The sequence below is a fragment of the Camelina sativa genome, chromosome 3 (genome assembly GCF_000633955.1).
Source record: "Camelina sativa cultivar DH55 chromosome 3, Cs, whole genome shotgun sequence".
Classification (NCBI taxonomy): domain Eukaryota; kingdom Viridiplantae; phylum Streptophyta; class Magnoliopsida; order Brassicales; family Brassicaceae; genus Camelina; species Camelina sativa.
The window spans coordinates 7,780,238-7,803,091 of NC_025687.1; the positions used below are offsets into that span (position 1 = coordinate 7,780,238).

Genomic DNA, 22,854 nt, shown 5'->3' on the forward strand with positions numbered 1-22,854 from the left:
CATAGAATCATTTTCGTTCTTTCTTCATTTAAAAAATATAAATCTCTGCATACGACTGCAGGAAAATAGTGATGATTCGTAGAGAGACAAAACAGCTGTTACCTGGAAAAATTTTCCTTTGAAATTGGACTTTGCACTAATACCTCCAAATTCCCTTAATAACAGTAGGCAGTAATCACGTTCTCTATTCACGTGGCCACCATCCCCAAGTTTCAAAGCACACATGTACAGTTAGTTGCACATGAGTTAGGTAATGTGTATAGGTGGATCTGTCGTCTTTCTCTACATATGATATGGTATCATCGATATGATTGAATGCAGATGCTGAGGACTATCATCACCAGTAAAACGATTGAGATTAAGATAAGTGTCTCACCATCTGATTAGTATAGCAGTAGTAAAAGTAAGATCACGTGGTTAGATCCCCAATCGTATTATATAAAGCATAGCACGAAGCTTTATAAGTCTCTCTTTATCTAACTCACATCTATCCAAGATTTTCTCAGTTAGAATTACAAAAACATAACAGACCAAACAAGTTATACGAGCTTTCAAGACTCCTAACGGAATTGCAAGAAGAGAACTCACAATGAAGAGATTCTATTCAGTTGCTCTCATTGTGTTATTTGTATCTTTAGCAGCAAGTATGTATAGTGTAGAGGGACGTTCTCTGTTAACAATGACACCTTCTGGTAAAGCTGTGAGAGATTTTCAGGTAGGCAAGAACCTAAAGAAAGCCCCAGTTAGAAGAGAAAAAGATAGCTTCCGAAAAGTCCCAACGAATTCCCCAAATCCTACTCCTGCTTCTTCATCACGTCACTTGTCTTCTTCTTCGGAAATGGCTTATTCTGCTTCCTCTTCCTCTCTTGACCCCATCAATACCAAGGTGGTTTTTTCTTTTTCTATGTCTGAATCTAACTCTAGTGAGTGAAGTCTTGAAAATTAAATTGTGTTACTCTAATAATATGATTTTTCTTGGAGATTTCAGGTTCTCACGTATGACGGTATGAGTATGCTGTCCGTGGAGAAATAGTCAACATTAGTCAGTGATGAGCTAGCCTGGATGTGTTGAGGCCTGAAGGAGCGCAGTTGTACAGACGGTCCAACGTGAAAGAGAAAAGCGAGTTGCAAGTTTTTTTTTTTTTTTTGGTGAATAGCGAGTTGCAAGTTTTTTTGGATTAACCTAACACTTTTAGTCTACGCTTTTTTTTTGTTTTTTGCGTTGAGTCAAATTGTATGGAAAAATTAAAAAAACATTGGAAGCTGGATTGACTGATTTAATACTTTTCTACATTATGAGTACGTGTTCAAAAATTAATAATTCAAACAACTTGATTTCCAAAGTATAAAGTATACAAGCTAAGAAAACAATGAATCAAATATAAAATAGCATAAAATCATATAACTAAACTCATAAAACTAAATCAAATACTTGAGAAATTCTCTAGAGGAATACTTATACAAGTGACCAAAAGCAATCACCCGTTTTGACCTACACGGCAGCGAGTAATCCCATCCGTCAGATTTTCCAAGTTTTGCATATCCATCATCGGTTTCCAACCCATCATGTTGATTGGCCATGCCGGAACAATCTCAACCGGCCGATCATTGCTCATGGCCATGATCTTTTTCCCTAAATTTTCTCTGAACACACTCAATGCTGCCACGTAATCTTCAAGCTCCTCCTCTGGAACACTCTCCACCGGACGCTCCCACCACGACCTCCTACCTTCTTCCTCCGCCGCGTTATTACCGGCATATCCCTCCAACTTCACCGGAATCTTACGAAGATACTTGTCGATCAATGCGTCTACGTGGCCAAACCTGTAGATCCTACCGCATCGAGAGAACGTAATGACGGCGATTTTTGCACCGGTGAGAACGCTCAGTTCAGCTGATTTCTTGAACAGCCCACGGCGTCTTTTGGAGAAGGTTACTTGTCTCTTGCTCTCTTCCTTGATCTCCTTGATCTCTATCTTCTGTCTACCTCGTGTGGTTTTAGGGGTTGTTTGTGCTGTTGTCTCCTTTTGGGGTTTACTAACAGACACGTTAGGGGTTTGAAGTGGATCCTTGGACGTCGTCACGCAGGTCATCGATGATGATGTTTCTCTTTCTTCTTCCATGACCAAAGCGGGAAGGAGAGATTAAAGAAAGTATATATCATTAGGTTTTTCTTGGACGTGGGGATTTATATAGCTGTTCATCGTTATGCTGTAATAAAGGCAATTGTAATATTGTGCTTTATTTATGGAAAGTTTGGTTTAAATGCACTCCCAATTATTTAACATTTTGGGAATGATTTCATGAATTAAAGATACTCTTTCGCTAAAATGTAGGACACGTGTTTTGTTAGACAAAATTTATAGAAATAAATATATATATATATATATATATATATATCCGGGATAAGTTCCCATTTTACTCGTTCGTTGAATAATCAGTTGTGACACACGTAATATATTCATATAATCGACCAAAAAAAACAAAAATATTCATATAAATATATGGTCCACCCAAAGATAAGCGAATCATGTATTACCAACCATCCATCATCACACACACACGTAACATCATGCATGGCGGCCGTCGATCGGCAGAAGAAATGAACATGATGACGTCTTCTTTGCTTAATGCTTACATTAACTAATTGATCAAAATATCACGGATTCACGGTAAAATGTCTAAATAATTAATTGATCAAAATTAAATAATCTCAAATCGTGGCCAACAAGTGATTGATGAGTGAATGACATCATTCCGATCCTATTCATTGATAACAATCCAAATCATGATTAACGGAAAATTAAATTTAATAAACCAGCTAGTTAAATTTTTTTGTATACATTTTTGTGTATATAATAATTTATTGATATGAATGTTGCCAATTTGTGTGCAGTCCGATCTCATCTACACTATGTGGAAGATACTCTCTTATCACTAAGCGTAAGGGTAAAAGGGTAAAAGGGTAAAGGGTAAAAGGGTAAAATCATGTTCTTCCTCCCCGATGACTCCGGTAAAGGTCGTCGGGAAAAGACGGCCGAGTTGAATCAATTGAAAAATCAAAATCTCTATCCACCTCCGTCCGAAGATTGCGTATTTGAGAATAGATAAATGACGGCGACGGCGACGGTGATGAAGAAGGCGGAGGAGCTGGTGGGTAAGGCGATGAAAGGAAACGATGCTTCTCATGACGCCGCGCACGTGTGGAGGGTCCGAGACCTTGCTCTCTCTATTGCTCGCGAGGAAGGTCTCTCTTCCAACTCCGACTCCATGGAAATTGTGAGTTTTTGGAACCCTTAATTTGTTCTTCGTTATTCTATTTTCACATTCCTAGTCCAGTCTTAGTTAAGTTCTTGTAGTGCTATAGATTGTGAGATGTTTCTTGTCAATATTAAATTTTTCTCTCTGGGTGAACCATCTCTGTTGATCTTTTTGCAGGTGGAGTTAGCTGCTCTTCTCCATGATATAGGTAGGCACCTTCTTTTTTTAATCCTCTTCTTTTAAGCCATGTGTTTATACTCCAAAGATCGATCATATATAGTGTGTATCTCTTACTCTCTCTTATCAGGTGATTACAAGTACATAAGGTTTGTTTCCCTAAGTCTTATTTTCATTTTCAACAGCTCGAGTCCCTTGCAACATTCTTGAGATTCGTACTTCCACTATGTAAAAGTGTTTACTTTTTTTGCCCCTGAAACTCTCTATGTTCCCCTGCATTTAACTTTGTTTGAACTAACCTGGATTGATTAATACACTTACAAGTGCTTCTAGAGTCTCCTCGTAATTTGGTAACATAGGTGCTAGATTCCATATATTCGCAAATGCTTATATTGGATACCATTAGGTGAGGCTTGTGAGAGATTCCTTGCCAGATTTCCCCACCCTAGGCTCTACTAAGTGAAATTTACTGTGTATATAGGTAATAAAACATTCCTACATGAATGATGATGATGACTAGTTTTCTGCCCCTGACATGTTGCTTCATGGCAAACTTACATTATAACCGGGATTCAGAGACCCTTCGGAAGCAAAACTTGTTGAGAATTTCCTGGATGAGGAAGGTATAGAAGAGACCAAGAAGATGAAGATACTAACGATCATCAATGGAATGGGTTAGTCTCACTTTTACTCAGCATATCCAATGTACTGTTACTAACTTGCATGAGTTTTCACTGCGACTAAGCAAAATATGTCTGTAAATTGCATTCTCTTGTATCTACATTTAAGAACAGAACAAGTGTATTGTTTCCAGGTTTCATAGACGAGTTAGCTGGTGCAGCACTCTGCGAATCTCTTCCAGAATTTGGGGTAGTTCAAGATGCTGATCGCCTTGATGCAATTGGTGCCATAGGTAAGAATGCTCTCTTGTGTGTATTTCGCTTCTCTGACAGTTTAAGAGTTTTGATATGTCATTGCCAAATATCTGCTGTGATGTCATCAGGAGATTCTCTATATTAGGAAATTTGTTGTGATCGTAGTTGCTGACTTTCTGTTGTTCTCTTTCCGTTTTAGGAATTGCTCGTTGCTTTACATTTGGTGGAAGCAGGAACAGAGTGCTTCATGATCCTGACGTCAAGCCCCGGACCGAGCTAACCAAAGAGCAGTACGTTAAGAAGGAGGAGCAAACAACTATTAATCACTTTCATGAGAAACTCCTCAAGCTAAAGCAACTGATGAAAACCGAGGTAAGATTAACAGAAAAACAATTCTATATACTATCCGGAAAGTTGTTTGAGATTTGAGAGTTGAATGTGGGATTGAAAAAAATATCAGGCGGGTAGAAGGAGGGCCGAGAAAAGGCACAAGTTTATGGAAGAGTTTCTTAAGGAGTTCTATGGAGAGTGGGACGGGTCAGCTTGAAAAGTTAAGAATGATCGATGATGCATGAAGAAAAAAAGCAGAGGATGTGTCGACCAGTTACTTAATTTGATTTAAATCAGTCAGTTGTACCCGACCAAACCAACCAATATATGTGGTTTACATACCTCGTGATAAGTTTACATTTATAAATGTTAAAATGCTTTGGTTTTTAAAAATAAAAATTATAAATGTGCTAATAATTAGGTTTTTCTTTATTTTGTCAATGCCAATGATTGTGGGATGAATCAAGGTTTGGCATCGCGTGGGTGTAGTAGGGATGTATCTTGTTTGCGGTGTGGCTTCGATGCAGAAACCATTTGCCATATGTTGTTTGTGTGTCCAATAGCGAGACAGGCTTTTGCCTTAGCTAACGTCCCGAGTCCAGTTGGGGGTTTTTCTACTGTGGATTTGGGTAAAAATTGAGAACATCTGTTAATGGTGCTACAGGATGACACGATCCCACATATGATCCGAGCTCCGATCCCTTGGATACTATGGGGATATGGAAACACCGTAACACAGTTGTGTTTGAGGGCAAGAGTGGTGATGTTCGTGCTTTAGTTTCCAAGGCATATGAGGATTGGAATCAATGGCAAGCACTCCAAGTTGTACCTGCTGAGGATACTTTGCGTCACTCTCGTTCACAAGGGATTCTGGAGCGAAAATGGAGTAAACCTTTACCGGGATTTGTTAAATGCAATGTAGGTTCCTCGTGGCATGGTCAATCTCACTTGTCAGGCGGTGCGTGGATTGTACGGGACGAGGCTGGACAGGTTCTATATCATGCGAGAGATGCACGTCCAGGACATGCTTCACAATTCTTAGCGGATCTTCACTGCTTATCTTGGGCGATAGAAGCTTTGAGTATTCTTCAGATTACTAAAGTAGAATTTGCTATGGACAACGCTATGGTCATTGAAGCGATCAAGAATCCATCAGCCTGGCCGCGGTTCAGTATCTTGTTAAGCAACATTCATGAGAACCTCTCTAAATTTGTGACTTGGAAGGCCACATCAGTCGCAAGTACTGCAAATTCAGTCGCAGGGGCAATAGCAAAAAGTGTTTCAAAGGATGGCAGATTACAGTCTTATCTATCACTTGGAGGGCCTTCTTGGCTTCAGCATCAAGTGAGAAATGAGACAGCATAATCGTTTGAGTTTATCTTTATTTTCTTCTCTTTATGTATAACTCTCGCTTTGTTTCGGAATTTTTCAGACGACAAAAAAAAAAAAAGCCAGTCTTTTTTTTTTTTTTGATAAAGAGAGCCAGTCTTATTCTTTTCATTTTTTTCATTTTTTTTTACGCCAAAGTCAGTTGTTGTCTTTTTCGTAAAGGGTTTTTATAAAGTCAGTGGTTTAAATATTGACTTTCTATTTTCGTTTTTAAGTCTTCTTTATATATAAGTGGAAGATGATGATATCATCTAACATGACTTAAAAATATGTCTTCTGGAATTTTAAGTGGATCGAGGCTATCATCGGTCGGCCATAATATATTATATAACATTACATTGTTTAAACTTGTATATTTTTAACAAATACTAGTTTTTGTTAATTGGGTGATCTTTATCTTATCTGTGATGGTAGTTAAGTTCGATTTTATAACACTAAAAATAATATCAGTTTCATGGCCGGTTTAAAAAGAACTACCAGCTAGACCTTAGCATATTTGAGTTTTCCAAATAAGTATTTAAGTATAGAGTCTATATGATTTGTGTTAGCTATCATTAGCGAAGTTCAAATACCCTTTGCTATTTAAACATGATTATTCTTACTGACATTTTTTTGCAGTAATTTTTATTCATTTTTTTCTTCTTTTACTGACAATTGTTCCTCAGTTTTTTTTTTTTTTTGGGACTTTGCTTCCATAATCAGTTGTTAACAAATAATATTAGGAAAGAGAGTTAACTTCGTGCAAAAGGAATTTCTGTTAAAATTAATAATAATGCATCGAATGGATTTATATTGTTCACATTTAGCCAAGTCGTTCGTTGCTTTGGTTTGTAGTAATAAAAAAAACAGAAAAGAAAAGAAAAGACTAATCTCGGGTATAGGCAATAATAATCTATTACCATTCTACATAACACACGTCCAACACTGAGAGGAGTAATTAGTGATTCAACCCATCGAACAGGTCGGCCATTACGCCTTCATTTTGTGTTTTAATAAAAAGTCTTCATAAGCTAATTACATTTCAAAAGTCACCTATTTTTTAACTTACACTTACAATTATCTATAATGAATAATCGTAAAATGACCCTACGGTTAAAAATTTTGTCGGAGGAGGAAATAGTTGTGACTAGAACGGAAATTGAAACATGTTGGTGGTGTGGTGCCGTGGCGGCATAGTAAAAGTATAGTCCATGTACGTAATTTAGGGTAAAATGTCATTATATTCCCTCCTATTGAAATTAGAATTAGTCGTAATAATATCGGAAGCCGGACCCAAGATGAACTAATATAATACAGTAAGACTTAAAAAGAAAGAATAACGAAAGATCGTGAATTATTATTATTATTATCGTGAAATATTTTAGAAAACTTATAAGAAAAGATCACCATCATCATCGTGAATTAAATTATTAGGGATGATGTTATGTATGGTGGACCCAATCTCTTCCTCCATGTGTTTAGCGTGCATCTCTACGATACGACATTCCATTCCATCGTAAAAAAAAATAAAGAAAAAGATATGTTACATTTTACCATACTATCTTCGGTTGAAAAAAATAAAAAATTTATCATGATTTAAAATTCTATTGAAACCAAAACATATATTCATCCGTTTCAAAATATAGGATGTTTTAAGTAAAGCATGCAGATTAAAAAGTCTTTACTTTTAATAAATTCAATCAATCATAAATAATATTGCATAATATAAAATACTAAACTAATCTAAAAGTTGCATCTAAACTTGAAAACATCATATATTATGAAACAAAAAACTTTTCTAAAACATCTTCTATTTTTTAAAACATCTTATATTAAAACAGAATAAGTATTTCTTATTTATGAGAATATAACCAACACTCATTTTCTCAAAAAAAAAAAAAAAAAAAAAAAAAGGAATATAAAAAGTGACACACAGAAGAGAAAACAAAGGTTGCCTTTCTAAATTATAAAAACATTTGACAATTACAAAAGGTGAAAAAAGTAAAAAAATTATGTATATAAAATAAATCAATTGAAGGAAAAAAAATCAGAAGACGCAAAAGGCGAGAGCCTTTTTTAACAAAGAAGATACCTGACGAAAAACGACAGCGTATCGTAAAGCCTATAAATAAAAGNGGGGGGGGGGGGGGGGGAATTAGCGCCCAAAAGGTAAACAAATAAAAGCAGAAAGCTACTAAAAATTCCAGATTATTAATTTTACCATTTAAAAGAAAAAGAAAAAAAACAAAGTCTTCCCCTCATCATCTTCTTCGACCTGGTCACAATCCTTCGACGGCTCCACTCCTCTCTATCATCTCTCTCGAATCATCTTCTTCATCGCTATCTCCTTCTCCCAATTCGGAAATTTCTAAGAAATTCCCATATTGATTACTAATTCCTCACGCTTTAGTTTTTTCTCGTCTGCTTTGGTCTGTTTGTTTCTCTGTTATCGACTGATTTCGAAATCGGGGGTTAGAAACCGGGTCGGAGCTTCTGTTCAGGTTTCGGAATTTCAGATATATCTGGTCTGATGGGATCAGAGCCTCGGTTCGAACCGAGGCCCGAACTGATTAACTTGCCTGTTCTTCATAAATTCAAACTCTACGCTACTCCCTCGGTAACCAAACTTAAAGCTTCTCCTCCTTGTCCTGTTTCTCTTGATTTCGGTCCGATTATGCTCTGTGGTTATGTGAATCTTGTTGATTTTCTTGGTCTCTTTTAAATTTATGTTGATTTGCATCAATGTCAATCTTTTTTTTTTTTTAAATCCCATAATTGCCTTGATAACTACTGTTATGGTTTTAATGGATTTTGATTTTTTTTGGTTTCACATTCTCTAAGATGGTTTTGGTTTATTATTTAATGAGTCCGTCTGTTGTGTTTGCTTGGTGGTTCAATTTAGTTGTAATGTGTAAGTCATGAATGAGCCTTTAGCTTGACTTTATGTATAGAGTCTAATTTTGGTTCTAAGTTATTCTTAGCCTGTTTTTTGCTTACATGAAATTTTTAGCAATTTATAATCTAGCACTTGAATTTGAATTTTGTGAATAAAATGTGTTTTTTGTGCAGAATTTTTACTTGATTGGAAGAGATGAGAACAAGAGCTTTAGGAGGATTCTTAAGATTGATCGAAGGGACTTGAACGAGTTGAATTTATATGAAGATCCTACAAGGTATACTAAAGAAGAAATGCGCGAACTTAAAAGGCGGATGAGTGTAGGCAACGAGGATTCTGGTGGCTTTAAAGCTATCACTACTTGCTATGGTATCATTGGTATGTCCTCTTCTTTCTTTACCAGTTTACCACTCTGTCCCTTGTCCTTTTCTCATTGTTTTGTTTTTTGGAGGTTTCAGTGTATCGCTCTGTACTCACTGAGCAATGTTGATTTTTTTGGGGTGCAGGGTTTGTGAGATTCTTGGAGCCTTATTACATGCTGGTGATTACAAAAAGAAAGAAAGTGGGTGAGATCTGCGGCCATACAGTTTATGGTATTGCTGAGAGTCAAATGATTGTGATTCCACATCCTTCCATTCTGACCAAAGTGGCCAAGTCTGACGCCGAGCAGAGGTATTTCTATAGATTACTCTTCTAATGGTTATGTTCTTTTAAAATGAAAACTTTATGGTGTTAACTTTATCAGAACGCGTATCCGACATGTACTCCCCTTCCTATTATAGGTACAAGAGGCTCCTAAGCGTGGTGAATCTTAGCAAAAACTTCTACTTTAGCTACACATATCACCTCATGTATACCCTTCAGAAGAACATCGGCAACACTGAGAGAGGTAACGTTCACGACAACACAATGTTCGTGTGGAACGCCTTCTTAACACGCCAGATCAGACGGATCCTGCAGAATACCATATGGACAGTTGCATTGGTATACGGCTTCTTTCAGCAGGTAATAAACAAATGCATGCCTATATGAATTGTTTAGACTGATGGTTTTCCAAAACTTTGCTAATCTAAAGTTTTTCCTCACTAATGTCTACTGATCCTTTGCTTTGTCTAGACTAAATGTTCAGTATCTGGTGAAGAGTTTGTATTCACTATCATTGCTCGGCGTTCACGTCATTATGCTGGCACAAGGTAGTTCTTCATTCTGAAAGCTTTACCTTCTATGTTTCCTTTTTTCATTTTGTCTCACGGCCTACTTGCTCTTTAACATAATTGTAATATTGGGGGATTACACAATACCATATTTCAGTACTCCCTTTGAAAGATCGGGGCAAGTATTGATATCCCTTTGATATGAACTCCTCCTTGTTAATGTGCAGATATTTAAGGCGTGGTGTAAATGATATAGGCAGGGTAGCCAATGATGTTGAGACGGAGCAGATTGTTTCCAAAGTGGTTCCTGCTGGTCAGAAAATCCCAATAACCTCAGTTGTGCAGATTCGAGGCTCCATACCCTTATTTTGGTCACAGGAGGCATCGGTTTTCAACCCACAGCCCGAGATTATATGTAAGCACCATATGAAAATTGCAAAAAGGATCCCTTGGACTTTTCCATATCTTATCTTTAATACTCTTGGTTTTGTCTTGTTTTTTGGGTCACAGTGAATAAGAAGGACGGGAATTATGAGGCTACCCAACAGCACTTTAAGAATCTGAGAGAGAGGTATGGGAAGAGGATAATAATTCTGAACCTCCTAAAGGTAAGCTGCTCTCTCATTTTCTAGGAAAACTCAAATTGTATACATTGCTTCTGCCTGTTCTTGGATTATTGAAAGATAATATTGAGTGTATATATCATTGCTATTTTGTGTTATCAGACAGGTGAGAAAAAGCATCGAGAAAACATCTTGCGGGGAGAGTTTGCAAAGACAATCCGATTTATTAACAGAGGCATGGACAAGGAGAATCGTTTAAAGGCAATCCATTTCGATCTAAGCAAACACTACAAAAAGTACTGCATTTTATGCACCCTTTAAGCAGAAACTAATGAGTTGGTCTGTATAATAAGTCTTTTTATATCCTAGAATTGTAACCATTTTTCCTTTCATTTGGCAGAGGAGCTGATGGTGCATTCAACCACTTGTGTATCTTTGCAAGGAAAGCATTGGAGTTAACTGACTTGTTTTACTGTAAAGTTCCTTCAGGTGTAGGAGCTGATGGAGTAATTTATGATTCGTTTTACAAGTAAGTTTGGTATGCTATTATATAGCAAATGCACTCTTCATGTAACAATAGCTGTAATTTATTGATTATCTCTCTTACACATAGTTTTGAATTTATTGCACGTTTGTTGGTAAGTCCTAATACTAATGATACTATGCTTTAGTAACCCTCTTCCGAGTCAAGATGAAGAAGCAAATAGTCCAGAAAAAGAAGCTTCCAAGGCAGAAATATTTTTTCTCCAAAATGGGGTCTTGAGGACAAACTGCATAGACTGCTTGGATCGCACTAATTTTGCGCAGTACGCCCACGGACTCGTAGCTCTTGGGCATCAGCTACATACATTGGAAATATCAGGACCTCCTGTCGTCGATCTTAATAATCCTCTGGCAATAGAATTAATGGAAGCTTACCAAAACATGGGTAATACACTTGCGCTGCAGTATGGTGGCTCGGAAGCACACAGCAAGGTGAATTGGTTTTACAACACATTTTCTGACTATGCTTTAGATATATTTTTGAACTGTGTGTTTCAACTTTAGAAAGTTTATGGTATGCAGATGTTTTGTGATCTGAGAGGTAACTGGAACATGGTGACGAGGCAGCGTGATATATTCACAGCTATGCGCCGTCACTACAATAACGCGTATCAGGACAGTGATAAGCAGAACGCCATCAATGTGTAAGCTATATTTTACAAACTTCTTGTCTTGTTTTTTCGTCTTTAAATTTGCTACTTGTTCGTTTAGTCTAAATACTGTCTCTGGTGACAGGTTCTTGGGGCATTTCCGGCCTCGAGTGGGGAGGCCAGCACTATGGGAGCTGGATTCTGATCAGCACAACATCGGAAGAGCTGGTTCTAACTTAGATATCGAAAATATGAGGTACCTAATTTTGTTGAAAATTTGGCTAAACCGGAAACTATTCTAAATTGAGTTGACATGTAAATTACAAATGATTAATATCTCTTCCAATACACTATATGAACTGCAGGCCACTAATTAGGAGATCATTTTCCGATAACATTCTCATGGACTGTGATTTAAATCTGGGGGAGCTGGTACGCGAAAATTCTCAGCCTTCACATGAAGGGTTAAACGGGGGTGTCTCAGGAACAAATTTAGATTTTCCATTCTGTGAAACTGAACCAGCTTCTTTAAGGTGTGAATCAGATTCTCTTTTTAACTTGTTTGAAGCATTTATTAACACTCTTTTTCTGATTCTTCTACCTTTGTCTTTGATCACATCTTCAGCTTCCTTTCGGTTATGCGCAATGAAGATCTTTTAAGAGAAACAGGGTCAGGGCAGATGTTTCCAGGCAGTTCCTCTAATTATGTAGCTCACAGGCCCAGTGATGTACCTGGCTTTGCACACTCATACAAAACTAAATTTACTCCAGCAGAAGAAATGTTTGAACGTTGCAGGTAAAAAACATTCGTCCGTATGCATCGTTCCTATAGCATTGTGATACATTTACGATATTCAGACATGAACCTTCTTTCATGTTCTAAATGTTTCTTGCAGCTCAAGGTCTTCTTGTTCCTCAGATAACTTGTTCACCGACCTGGATGAATCCGTTACTTCGTTAACCAAGACAAACTCTAGTTTTGATGTAATGTCCTTCTTCTCCATATCATTTTCAATTCAAGTTATCGATTTTTTCTTAACGCGTTCGCAGAGAAAGACACTGACTCGATTGGATTTTCCCATTATTTACAGTTTCCTATAATTGGTGGTTCCGATTTGCTGTCTGGTTTCTCAAATGAATTCGCTCGGTGGGTATTCTCAGGAAGACCATGGTAAAGAGGGTTTGGAGATGAAATTGTTTGTGCCTTGCATCGGAAGGTAACGTTGGTTACTTGCCAGGTACTCCAGGGTTGAAGAGCAATATATAACAGGACAGCACACCATAACAGCTACACATCTCTGTATATATATCCGACTCACCCTTGTAAAGGTCCATGTTTCTTGTTTTTATTGTTTCCCTAGCAACCTTGATTTCTTTTTCTTTTTTTTCACCACCCACAAAATTTGATTTTGTTTTTTTCTGTTTGGTATAGAGAGGGTTTGGTTTGATTATTCCTTTTTTTTTTTTTTTTCCATATAGTTACGGCCCATTCTTGAACCGAAAGAAATTGTGTGATTAGGAGTTGGAACGCATAATACCGCATTGTATTGAAAAATTACAACCAAGAAACATCATCATCATCTGGTTTTAAACTTTTAATCCTATGTCGCGCGAGCGTTTAATGCCTCAATACTAGAATCAACACCAGCAAATACATTTCTTAATTAAATCCTAACTGATAAAATTATTGGACCAAAAAGTTTATTTAGATTATACTGTAAAGGCAAATATACATACATTGGTATGTCTCAAACTCTTTAAACTGGCTGGTTAGTGGTTAAACCCCTTACCAAAGAAGTTGTGACGCACTCTTTAAGAACAACACCATCCCAACTGGCTTTTTTTTGCTCTTGCAACTAACAAATTTGTTCAGAATATTTTATTTATTTCTTCTCATTAAATATTTTGATTTTGTTGGCTGTTGGCTGGCAATTGTATGTTCGCCCACCAAAAATAAATACAGCTGGCCGATCTTTCTGAGATAAATAAAAATAAAAATTCAGTTCTTTTCTTCACTGTTGAATTTAATTCGATGATTGTTGGATTTAATCATTTAACAAAACAATAAAAATTTAGTCAATAGAGTTGGTACGTCTATACACTGCATTGTCTACGAGGACCAGGGTTGTGTCAACAGTTCAGGGTATATACCAAACAAGTTCTTAATTAGAAAATTATAGCATTAGGTTTTGAAATTAATATATCTAAATTACAATGGCCTTGTTCGTTTATTCATTTGGATGGACCATGTGAATGAATCATTCAAGTGTTGTTCGTTTTTGTCAAAAAAAAAACATCATCCAGAATCATTCACATGGATCATCTGAATGGTTTTTAAAATGTTAGTCAAAAATTTGAAATTCATTTGGATGAAGATGATTCATAAAAAAATAACAAGAGAATTATTGATTGACTATCCAAATGAACTATTTTTTTATCTTGTTTGTTGGGTCATTTGTCATTAAAATGAATCATTTAGATGTATCATTTAAATAGATCATTTAGATGGAAATGTTAAATGATGAAAAGAACATGGCCAATGTCAACATTTTAAAAAATACCTTCTTATGAATGTACAAAAAAAAATGTAGTAGAATACATTGAACCGATCGCAGATAGTCAAATGCACATAAGCAAAATATTATTTGCTTTGTTTAATTAGCTAAAGAAAGTTATATCTGGATTCCATTTTTGAGTAAATCATTAAGACGACTACAACTACTTATTAATAAGCATTAAAAACCACTAGTATTACTTAGGTGATGAATAGCTAATGATGCTCGTGGTTATTTTGTTGTTTTGATATCTCTTAGACTAAACTATTTAACAGTGTATGCTTGGACCATCTTATAGAGGTTTTCTAAACCTCCTTCAATTATTAGCTTATCTCTCAACAATTTGTAGTTTGATATTGACAGATGCTAAGGTTTTCTTCCACCCAATAATGTATATATGTTATATGATGTCAATTGTCGAATTTGTTTTTATTCAAGATAGTACAAATATACAAAGAATTAAAATGTACGGACCGCTTGTTCAAAAGAAGAAACTAGATATATCCGTTTATCATTTGTTGTTCCGTTTTGCGGTCTTGGTCAATTAAAATAAACAGTAAATTATTAGTTTTTATGAGTAATTTATTTTAGTAATTACTATTCACTAGTTACACCGACACCGTGCCATTTCGGCCAAAATCATAACGTTACGCGCGACACTAAATATAATTATCATAAAGATCTCTTATAAATATATCTCAAACATCGTCGACATGATTATATGTAATCTATTATCTAAAAAGAATCGATCACCCTTGGTCCGATACATTACACAACAATACACAAGAGGAGATCGTCCAGCCCACAAACACACGTATGCACATATCAACATGCATCGACACATCTACATACATATAATAAGATATTCTATAGATATTAAATTAAAATAGAAAAAGGAGACACTAGTCTAGTTTTACGGATTCTGTAGCCTTTTATATTTCTTATATTAAATTAAATTATCTATCTTAGCTGTTCTCTTTCTCTATCTATCCCTCTATATAAATACAAACGAACCCAATACTTCGTTTACGTACCAAGAAAGTTTGTTTCTCATCTTCAATACCAATAATACCTTGCCCATATTCACTAATTATGGCTAGATTCGGGAAACTGACAAAGCTCAAGTCAGCCATAAAGAAATGGCCTTCCTTGACGAAGAACCACCATTCAACCACCGCGTCCACCGCCTCTGAGGTCTCAAAGTGCGACGATCTCCATATGGTTTACGTCGGAAAGTCACGAAGACCTTACATGCTTAGCTCCCACATCATTGCTCATCCTCTTTTCCAAGAACTACTTGATCGGTCTTCGAGATTCATAGAAGAACGTCACGATCAAGAGACTGTATTAGTAGCTTGTGAAGTCGTATTGTTCGAGCACTTGTTATGGATGCTCAAAAACAGTTGCTCTGATCTCGACGATGGTGATGATCGCGAAAGAGGATCCGTCGAGGAGTTGGCTGAGTTCTATACTTATTGATGACCCAATACTTACATTTAATTTTTTTCTTTTAATATATACTTTTTTTGGTTTGATTCGACATGATCCAATGCGGTCACAAACCATTTTCTTTGCTTTTCTTTTTCCCCGAGCTATTTGTTTAGATTTTAGTTCTCTTAACCAATTACTATTTTAATTATGTCGGACAAGAGGGTGTCTAATATAATTATCCCTAATGATTAATAAATTGAAACAATGCTAAAATTGATCTTTTATTGATTTTGGTCCGTTTTATGTACATGTACTCTATAGTACGTATTTATTTTTGTTTACGCGTGTTACTACTTTTCAGAAGAATGAAATTCGCCGCACATAATGTGCAGAGCCATCCAATTGCACGCACGGTCCTACTTGCCTTTCTAGTGGCAGCAATAGTTGTCATGGAAAATAATTATTTAATATAATAAAGTAATAAACAAAAGTATCTTATAAAAATTACATACGTACTAATTATGCCTATAACTATAGGTGTGCCCGAGTTGTAAATTTGAGATGATATGAATAAAAAATGACTATCATGATTCATGACGTGAAGTCTGAAGTGTAACTACAAGTATAATATTCTTTTGAGTATAATTTAAACATGACTAATTAAGTAAAGTACGTATGGCTCCATTGATCTCGATGGGTATGATGCAATAGCCCTGCCGCTCAGAGGAGATGGGAGATGTTATATCTCTACCGTAAGTTTCATGTTGATTGATACTCACCTTTCCTTTCCTTTTCTTTACTCCAGATGAAACAAGGATTGTTGTAGGAGCTACAAAGTTGTTACTTGTTATACTAAACCTTCGATTTTGATTCAGATCTATACCGAAAACTGGGTGAACTCCCCGAGGCAAGCAGAAGATAACTCGTGGCAAGCTTTTGTTTTTGCTCCAAATTAAGGACAATTGGTATATTGCTAAGGCAAGTCCCTACTTCCATAGATGTTATGTTACCAACCAAGAGGGTTAGAGCATTTTACAAATCTTTTTTTTTTTTGTTGCTGTTAAGTCTTTTTAGATAGGTACAGTATATTGCTGAACAAGACAGATCGTGATTATGAGTATATTGCTTGAATTCTCTTTAACAGCCTGAGGTTGTATATATATGGGCTGTAAATATACAAGTTGTATGTAAGGGGTCTTAATGTAATTAGTCAAGTCTGGTTAAGTCTAGAGCTCTCTTAAATCTCTCTATAAAATGTGTGTAGCCTTATGATTAATTCAATATACTCAATCCCTTTATTAGGTGCCATGCTTATTTTCCTTTTTAGCGCTAGCTGTACAGGAGGTTGTCAACGAAGTAACAAGACAATATACATTAAAATAGAGGCCTGATATTAAAATTTTAATACAAGTTCATAACAAACAAAATATTATGGATTTTTAATACAAAATATAACATGAAAGTTGAACTTGTATTAAAATTTTATACGAAATGATATTTTTAATGAACTAACAAAATGCTTATGTGATAATAAAAATAGATGATATGATATATGTGAGTCTCTATTTTATGTGTTATAAATACATATGTAAAAATATTTTACTTATGTTTTGTCCATATTTTATATATGTTTTGCTTATTTTTTGCTAATATCTATTAAACATTTAAAAAAACAAAAAAAATGACTAATTTGTTGCCATATATATAACAATCACACCAACCATTTATATCTATACTATACTCCCAATCAGTTATTGTTGCTGGAAGTTGTCGCTGCTACTGATGCTTCGCCCATACCTGGAATAACCCTTGATACAAAAAAACCAAAATTTGATATCAAAAATCATTCTCAGAATCATATATGTAAAATTCGTTTATGAACAAACCTTGCGACTTCCTCTCCATTCCTCGAACATGATCTGGTGAAGTTTTTTATAGACCTGATCCACAGCTTGTTTTTTATAGACCTGATCCACAGCTTGACATTGGTGAACTCTGGTGGAACCTTGTCAACTCCAGTGAACGTGGAACAGAGAACTTGGATATCCAATTGTGATTGTGCTTTTCAACTTCAAGTGGCAGCATTAATGGTTGTCATGGAAAATAATTACTTTAATAGTATAAGAAATAAAAGTATCTTATAATTTACTTATTAAGTAACGACGTCTATAAGTGTGCCCGAGTTGTAAATTTGTGATGCACTGATAATCGTTCATATGTATAAAAAAATATATTAAATCATGGCGTGAAGTGTAATTAATTACAGACCTAAGGCTAAATATAAACATTTTTTTTCATTTTTGGTATCAAAAATAGGTATAAACTTCTTTGAGTATATATTTATATAAGGATGACTACGATGTGATTATGTTTGGCTCCTAGTGTCCTAATTAAGATTCGAGTACAATGGTGTTGGATAGAAAAGAAGACATAGGAGAAGCTTTTCAACTCGACCACCGTACCATAATGAATGAACCTTATTTATTTATGTAATATCTTAGTATCTCATGTCCAAAATATGCAGATAATATGTACGATCTCGTTGCCTAAAGATAGTTATCGCTGGACAAAAATACTCTCCTTNAAAAAAAAAAAAAAAAAAAAAAAATACTCTCCTTCCATATTTGGTCTATCTTTTTACGTAATTTTCTTGATTTAAAAAAAAGGACAATTTGTTTAAAAAATACTCCAAAAAGAGTATTTACCTAGTCTATTTGCGAATGTATTGGAGAACTTGGGCCAAATAGGCCCATGTATGTCAAAAGATTGGCCTCAGGAAACGACGCCGTATATTAAAACGGCGACGTGCGTCTTCTTCGTCTTTTTAAGTTTGACTGGGTTAATCAATCGGTAAACCGAGGCTGATTGTGCGACGGTGACGGCAAATCCAGTGAGTGAGTTCCTTTGCTTATCGCTGCATTTACTGATTACTCAAATTTTGAGTTAGTAATCGTGTGTTCTAAGCATTTTAACTTTATTCTAATCATCCATCAGATCTTCTTGTTTTGAGCTTCTTCTTTTTTTTTTTTTTCTCCTGTCAAAGATGAATTGTAATGGAAATGTTTTGGTTAGCTTCTGTTGATATGTGTCGGGTTTATTTCAGAAGGATTTCCGACAAGTTGTCTTTTTTTTTNNTTTTTTTTTTTTTTTTTTTTTTGTCGCTGTCTACGCTGGTGATGACTTTATCGGTTTTTGGATCACAATTCACAAGGTGTTTGTTGAAATGCTTCAACGGGTACTAGTCTTAGTCATTAGTTTAGGGTCTTAAGAGTAAAAAGGTTTTGAATTGAATCCTAGCTCTAGTGGTGCTAGCATCACATCACTATAGACTCAGTCGTCTTCAATTAACAAAAAAATAGTAGTTCTTCTGTCTATAATGCGTAATCTTCTAACCTTGCAAAGGCATTATCTTTTTATGTAATTAATTCTCTTGGAGTGTGGTTCTGGTCATGGAGTTTTCGTGTGTGTGAACATTTTGAAATATATGAGCTTTGATTAATTCCTAACACTCCTCTTTTTTTTTATACCTGTACAAGCTTCCTTCATTTTAGTCTGGGAAAAAAGCTATACAGAGAGAGAGAGAGAGAGAGAGAGAGAGAGAGAGAGAGAGAGAGACATGTCAAGGTTTCGATCATTGTTGCAAGCCTCAGTAAATGCGACAAAGAAGGGTATTCACCTGCCACTTTTTCCGTCAATTATGATACACGTCTTACTTAATTCTTTGATCTATTAGTTTTTCTGTTTGTGTTTCGATGCTTCCTTCTATCTAACTGTGCTTGTGCTTATACTTAAGAAAATGACTGATAGCAAATGTGATGTTTGAGGGAAAATATGGCGTTGGTTCTATGTTTCCTTACTTACAAATTTTCGGGATTATGTTCCTATTTCTCTACTAGCTATTATGGTGTTGAATGTAGCAGGGAGTGCTAGTTTCTCACTTATTTTCTTTTCACCAATCTGCAAACTGTTAGCTCTTACGTGGAACGTTGAAGAATGGGTACCACCTGCAGAGAAGCATATATTTAAGTTTCACTCTAAAGAAGACTTGAAGAAATGGCATCTCTATTCCGATTCTGAATATGGAGGTACTTAAGCCGACAGGTTCAACTTCAAGCATCTGCTCTGTAAAGAGGATCTTATATTGTTTCTGTTGTTATTTATCGTTTTCATCTCCATGCATTGTTGATACAACTACTGGGACAAATGAAGGGTTTTGAAGTTTTGCATTTCACATAATTTCATTGATATGTAAACAATCCGCTATGCATATAGTATTTATTTTCTGGCAACATGTTTGATATTTAATTTCCGGCAACATGTTTAATACTTATTTTACAGGATTATCTTCTGCTTCCTTGGAGATCCCAGATAAAGGAGATGGATCAGATTGCACCGGTTAGAAACTTAGTATTTCCTTCTGTGTTCCTGCATGTCATTGTGTTGAAGTTCATCAATACACAATATGAGATTTCTTCTATGTTTTGATACCATCGTTTCTTAATGTCTTGTTTTGTTTTCTACTCTGCTTCACTTGTTAGTGTTTTTCATCCAAATATCTTCTATAGGGATTTTCTCGGGGAACCTATCTGTTGACCTTAGCGAAGGATCAAAATGGAACATCAGTCGGAGTGGTTTCTGCGGAATGCGCTCAAAGAAGGTTAACAGTCCAGAGCTTTCATTTTTTATTACAAAGCGTTCTTATTCAAAACATATTTTCTGCATATCAGTTTTTTTGTTCAAAAGAAGGAAAAATGGTTACTGTATTTGTTATCTTGGTTTTGTAACTCGTAGAATTTTTTTGAGGCAGCTGAGCGTTCAATTGTAACCAATTCTATCTTACTCTGTTTTTGTAGTTTGATGGCTTCATTGATCTCGATGGGTATGATGCAATAGCCCTCAGGCTCAGAGGAGATGGAAGATGTTATATCTCTACTGTAAGTTTCATGTTGATACTCACCTTTCCTTTCCTTTACTCCAGATGAAACAATCGTTGTAGGAGCAACAGAGCTGTTACTTGTTATAGTAAACCTTGGCTTTGATTCAGATCTATACCGAAAACTGGGTGAACTCACCGGGGCAAGCAGAAGATAACTCGTGGCAAGCTTTTGTTTTTGCTCCAAAGGACAATTGGTATATTGCTAAGGCAAGTCCTTACTTCTATAGATGTTACCAACCAAGAGCGTTAGAGCATTTTACACTTCCTTTTTTTGCTGTTAAGTCTTTAGTTAGGTATATTGCTGAACAAGACAGATCATGATTATGAGTGTCCTTGAATGGTTCTATAAATAACCTAAGGTTGAACATATCAGATCCCTCTATCTCGATACTTGCCAACATGGAGAGGAAATGTTATAGATGTGGAAATGGAGATGAATCCAGGTCGCGTTCTAGGTATGTCACTGTCAGTAAACGCAGAAGGTGGTGCGGTTGGAGCTAAATCAGGAGCAGGTGATTTCCGAATAGAAATCGACTGGATCAAAGCGTTGAGATTGCCATGAATGTTGAACATTGTAGCAATGCATGGTGTTTTTATTGTTCTTGGTTTTAGCTTGTAAAAACCAGGCCTGAGTTGATACTTGATGGCCAGAGCATAGGTGAATTGTGTAGCGGCAAAGTTGGTTATCACTTTGAGCCATGTTTTTTTACCATGTCATAAAATAAAAGAATTGACACAAATCAAAGATGTGATTACCTTCTGTTTACCTTGTAGTCTATCCTTTTCGGTCAACTAGTTTATTTATCGTAGACAATTAGGTTATGATCGTGATTGAATAGGGTCATGCTTAAATTGGTGGAACAAAGAAAATAATAAAATTGTATTATAACGTGTTTGATGTTTCCATTATGAACTTGCAAATAGAATAGATGATATTGATGACGACCAATAAAAGAAAAATAATGGAGGATATTGATGAGTAATGACTAATGACTACATTAGCTTTCAGCTTATTTATTGAAAATAACTAAATCTCAAATATGAAATCAAAGAATAGTCCATATTTTGCAGGTTTTGACTTTTGAGTAATTTGTAGATTCATGGTATTCAATTATTGAATAAAATTGTACATACATATGTGATTAAATCACCTGGAAATTCAAAAAGGGAAAACACGATTCAGAAATTTTCGATAAGTATATTTTTACAATAATTATACATATGAAGTTTGTGTTTTACATAGGTTACTTCACCTAGTTAGACCCTAAGGCTCTCTCTCTCTGTGTTTCTCTATCTCTTTGAGAACTCTCGAGTCCAAAGTCCAAACCAAATTAAAAGAAGGTTAGATAGAGAGACACACGTGTAGTCACCGACTCGTCAGATGGTGGGACAGCTATTTATTCTTACTGTCAGAATCTGCACCGTTGGATCTACTCATTGTCTTATTTTTTTTGCTTTTGTTCTGGACATAGTCGCTTGATGATGCGGTTGTTTCAGTGGATAACGGGACCCATTAAACCACCACCCCCTGCTTTGCTTTGTGGGTAAAAAAGCCGCTAACGCTTCATTTGGGAATTCTGAACCAATCGAATTTTGATGGCTTGAGAGAGAGGAGGAATCGGATAATACATTTTTTAAAATTTAAGTGCAAGGACCGCAAGGTTTCATGCATTTGAGAATTCTCATGTAGATTGGTTTTAGTTTACAATGTTACATACTAAATCCAATTTGTTTTGTTTATAAAAGTAATCAATTACTAAGATTGATTTGATCAATCATTATTCAAAGTTATACAATAATATACTATTAAATTGTAGCATGAAGATTAATAAAGAGAGATTTAATTATTGAGGAAAAGACACATGGGACAAAAGAAAGAGGGGAATGAGAAGAACATGTCGCATGTGCTGAACTTTACGTCATATCGACAATTAATCTAGAAGCATCTTGTTCACTAAAAATAAGGTCTCTTTTCTTTAGGAAGAAATAAAAAAATATTTGTGTGTTTTCAAATTACCACCATATACTGTACTACTTGTTTCAAACTAAGGTTTAATGTAGGGTTTAGCCCATTTATGGGTTTTTGACTATTGTTACATTTGATTCAATGTTAATTAATTTGAAAACATAGACACTAATATTGGCAACGAAACAATTTTCAGATTTTTTAAAAAA

At 35.6% G+C, this 22,854-nt stretch overlaps 6 protein-coding genes across 8 annotated transcripts; 5 read left to right on the forward strand and 1 right to left on the reverse strand.

Moving 5' to 3' along the window:
- LOC109132220 lies at positions 62-1,153 on the forward strand. The gene is made up of 2 exons (XM_019243504.1): positions 62-886; positions 989-1,153. Exons 1-2 carry the CDS (start codon positions 590-592, stop codon positions 1,031-1,033), a joined length of 342 nt encoding a protein of 113 aa, XP_019099049.1. The 5' UTR covers positions 62-589; the 3' UTR covers positions 1,034-1,153.
- Positions 1,305-2,193, reverse strand: LOC104775838 (agamous-like MADS-box protein AGL61). Its single transcript, XM_010499772.2, has one exon. It carries the CDS (start codon positions 2,121-2,123, stop codon positions 1,479-1,481), a length of 645 nt encoding a protein of 214 aa, XP_010498074.1. The 5' UTR covers positions 2,124-2,193; the 3' UTR covers positions 1,305-1,478.
- LOC104775840 (uncharacterized protein YpgQ-like) lies at positions 2,882-5,075 on the forward strand. The gene is made up of 7 exons (XM_010499773.2): positions 2,882-3,279; positions 3,439-3,469; positions 3,569-3,587; positions 4,015-4,112; positions 4,253-4,351; positions 4,513-4,685; positions 4,774-5,075. Exons 1-7 carry the CDS (start codon positions 3,112-3,114, stop codon positions 4,858-4,860), a joined length of 675 nt encoding a protein of 224 aa, XP_010498075.1. The 5' UTR covers positions 2,882-3,111; the 3' UTR covers positions 4,861-5,075.
- LOC104775841 (phosphoinositide phosphatase SAC5-like) lies at positions 8,201-13,208 on the forward strand. Its single transcript, XM_010499774.1, has 16 exons — positions 8,201-8,628; positions 9,081-9,285; positions 9,414-9,579; positions 9,690-9,912; positions 10,024-10,100; positions 10,289-10,476; positions 10,572-10,669; positions 10,787-10,920; positions 11,025-11,153; positions 11,296-11,599; positions 11,690-11,811; positions 11,903-12,013; positions 12,123-12,290; positions 12,383-12,553; positions 12,654-12,741; positions 12,849-13,208. Exons 1-16 carry the CDS (start codon positions 8,542-8,544, stop codon positions 12,930-12,932), a joined length of 2,355 nt encoding a protein of 784 aa, XP_010498076.1. The 5' UTR covers positions 8,201-8,541; the 3' UTR covers positions 12,933-13,208.
- LOC104775842 lies at positions 15,294-16,031 on the forward strand. Its single transcript, XM_010499775.1, has one exon. The coding sequence runs from the start codon at positions 15,405-15,407 to the stop codon at positions 15,789-15,791; it is 387 nt and encodes a 128-aa protein (XP_010498077.1). The 5' UTR covers positions 15,294-15,404; the 3' UTR covers positions 15,792-16,031.
- LOC104775843 (probable complex I intermediate-associated protein 30) lies at positions 18,494-21,445 on the forward strand. 3 transcript variants are annotated; one of them, XM_019243507.1, is made up of 8 exons: positions 18,494-18,633; positions 19,280-19,411; positions 19,715-19,828; positions 20,082-20,138; positions 20,309-20,400; positions 20,597-20,677; positions 20,788-20,886; positions 21,053-21,445. In XM_019243507.1, the coding sequence occupies exons 2-8, from the start codon at positions 19,360-19,362 to the stop codon at positions 21,239-21,241; spliced, it is 684 nt and encodes a 227-aa protein (XP_019099052.1). In that variant the 5' UTR covers positions 18,494-18,633; positions 19,280-19,359; the 3' UTR covers positions 21,242-21,445. The 3 variants fall into 3 exon arrangements, with proteins under 3 accessions (XP_019099052.1, XP_010498078.1, XP_010498079.1); XM_010499776.2 differs by having other exon boundaries at positions 18,496-18,637; XM_010499777.2 differs by lacking the exons at positions 18,494-18,633; positions 19,280-19,411 and having other exon boundaries at positions 19,736-19,844.

Excerpts from the sequence above, each read along its gene's own strand:
- LOC109132220 (XM_019243504.1), top strand. The coding sequence starts at position 590 with ATGAAGAGATTCTATTCAGTTGCTCTCATTGTGTTATTTGTATCTTTA. Across the intron at positions 887-988 it reads TTGACCCCATCAATACCAAG|GTTCTCACGTATGACGGTAT; the intron begins GTGGTTTTTTCT and ends TGGAGATTTCAG.
- LOC104775838 (XM_010499772.2), bottom strand. The coding sequence starts at position 2,123 with ATGGAAGAAGAAAGAGAAACATCATCATCGATGACCTGCGTGACGACG.
- LOC104775840 (XM_010499773.2), top strand. The coding sequence starts at position 3,112 with ATGACGGCGACGGCGACGGTGATGAAGAAGGCGGAGGAGCTGGTGGGT. Across the intron at positions 4,352-4,512 it reads TGATGCAATTGGTGCCATAG|GAATTGCTCGTTGCTTTACA; the intron begins GTAAGAATGCTC and ends TTTCCGTTTTAG. Across the intron at positions 4,686-4,773 it reads AGCAACTGATGAAAACCGAG|GCGGGTAGAAGGAGGGCCGA; the intron begins GTAAGATTAACA and ends AAAAAATATCAG.
- LOC104775841 (XM_010499774.1), top strand. The coding sequence starts at position 8,542 with ATGGGATCAGAGCCTCGGTTCGAACCGAGGCCCGAACTGATTAACTTG. Across the intron at positions 11,600-11,689 it reads GCTCGGAAGCACACAGCAAG|ATGTTTTGTGATCTGAGAGG; the intron begins GTGAATTGGTTT and ends TATGGTATGCAG. Across the intron at positions 12,291-12,382 it reads ACTGAACCAGCTTCTTTAAG|CTTCCTTTCGGTTATGCGCA; the intron begins GTGTGAATCAGA and ends TCACATCTTCAG.
- LOC104775842 (XM_010499775.1), top strand. The coding sequence starts at position 15,405 with ATGGCTAGATTCGGGAAACTGACAAAGCTCAAGTCAGCCATAAAGAAA.
- LOC104775843 (XM_019243507.1), top strand. The coding sequence starts at position 19,360 with ATGTCAAGGTTTCGATCATTGTTGCAAGCCTCAGTAAATGCGACAAAG. Across the intron at positions 19,412-19,714 it reads AGTAAATGCGACAAAGAAGG|CTCTTACGTGGAACGTTGAA; the intron begins GTATTCACCTGC and ends GCAAACTGTTAG. Across the intron at positions 20,401-20,596 it reads GCGGAATGCGCTCAAAGAAG|TTTGATGGCTTCATTGATCT; the intron begins GTTAACAGTCCA and ends CTGTTTTTGTAG.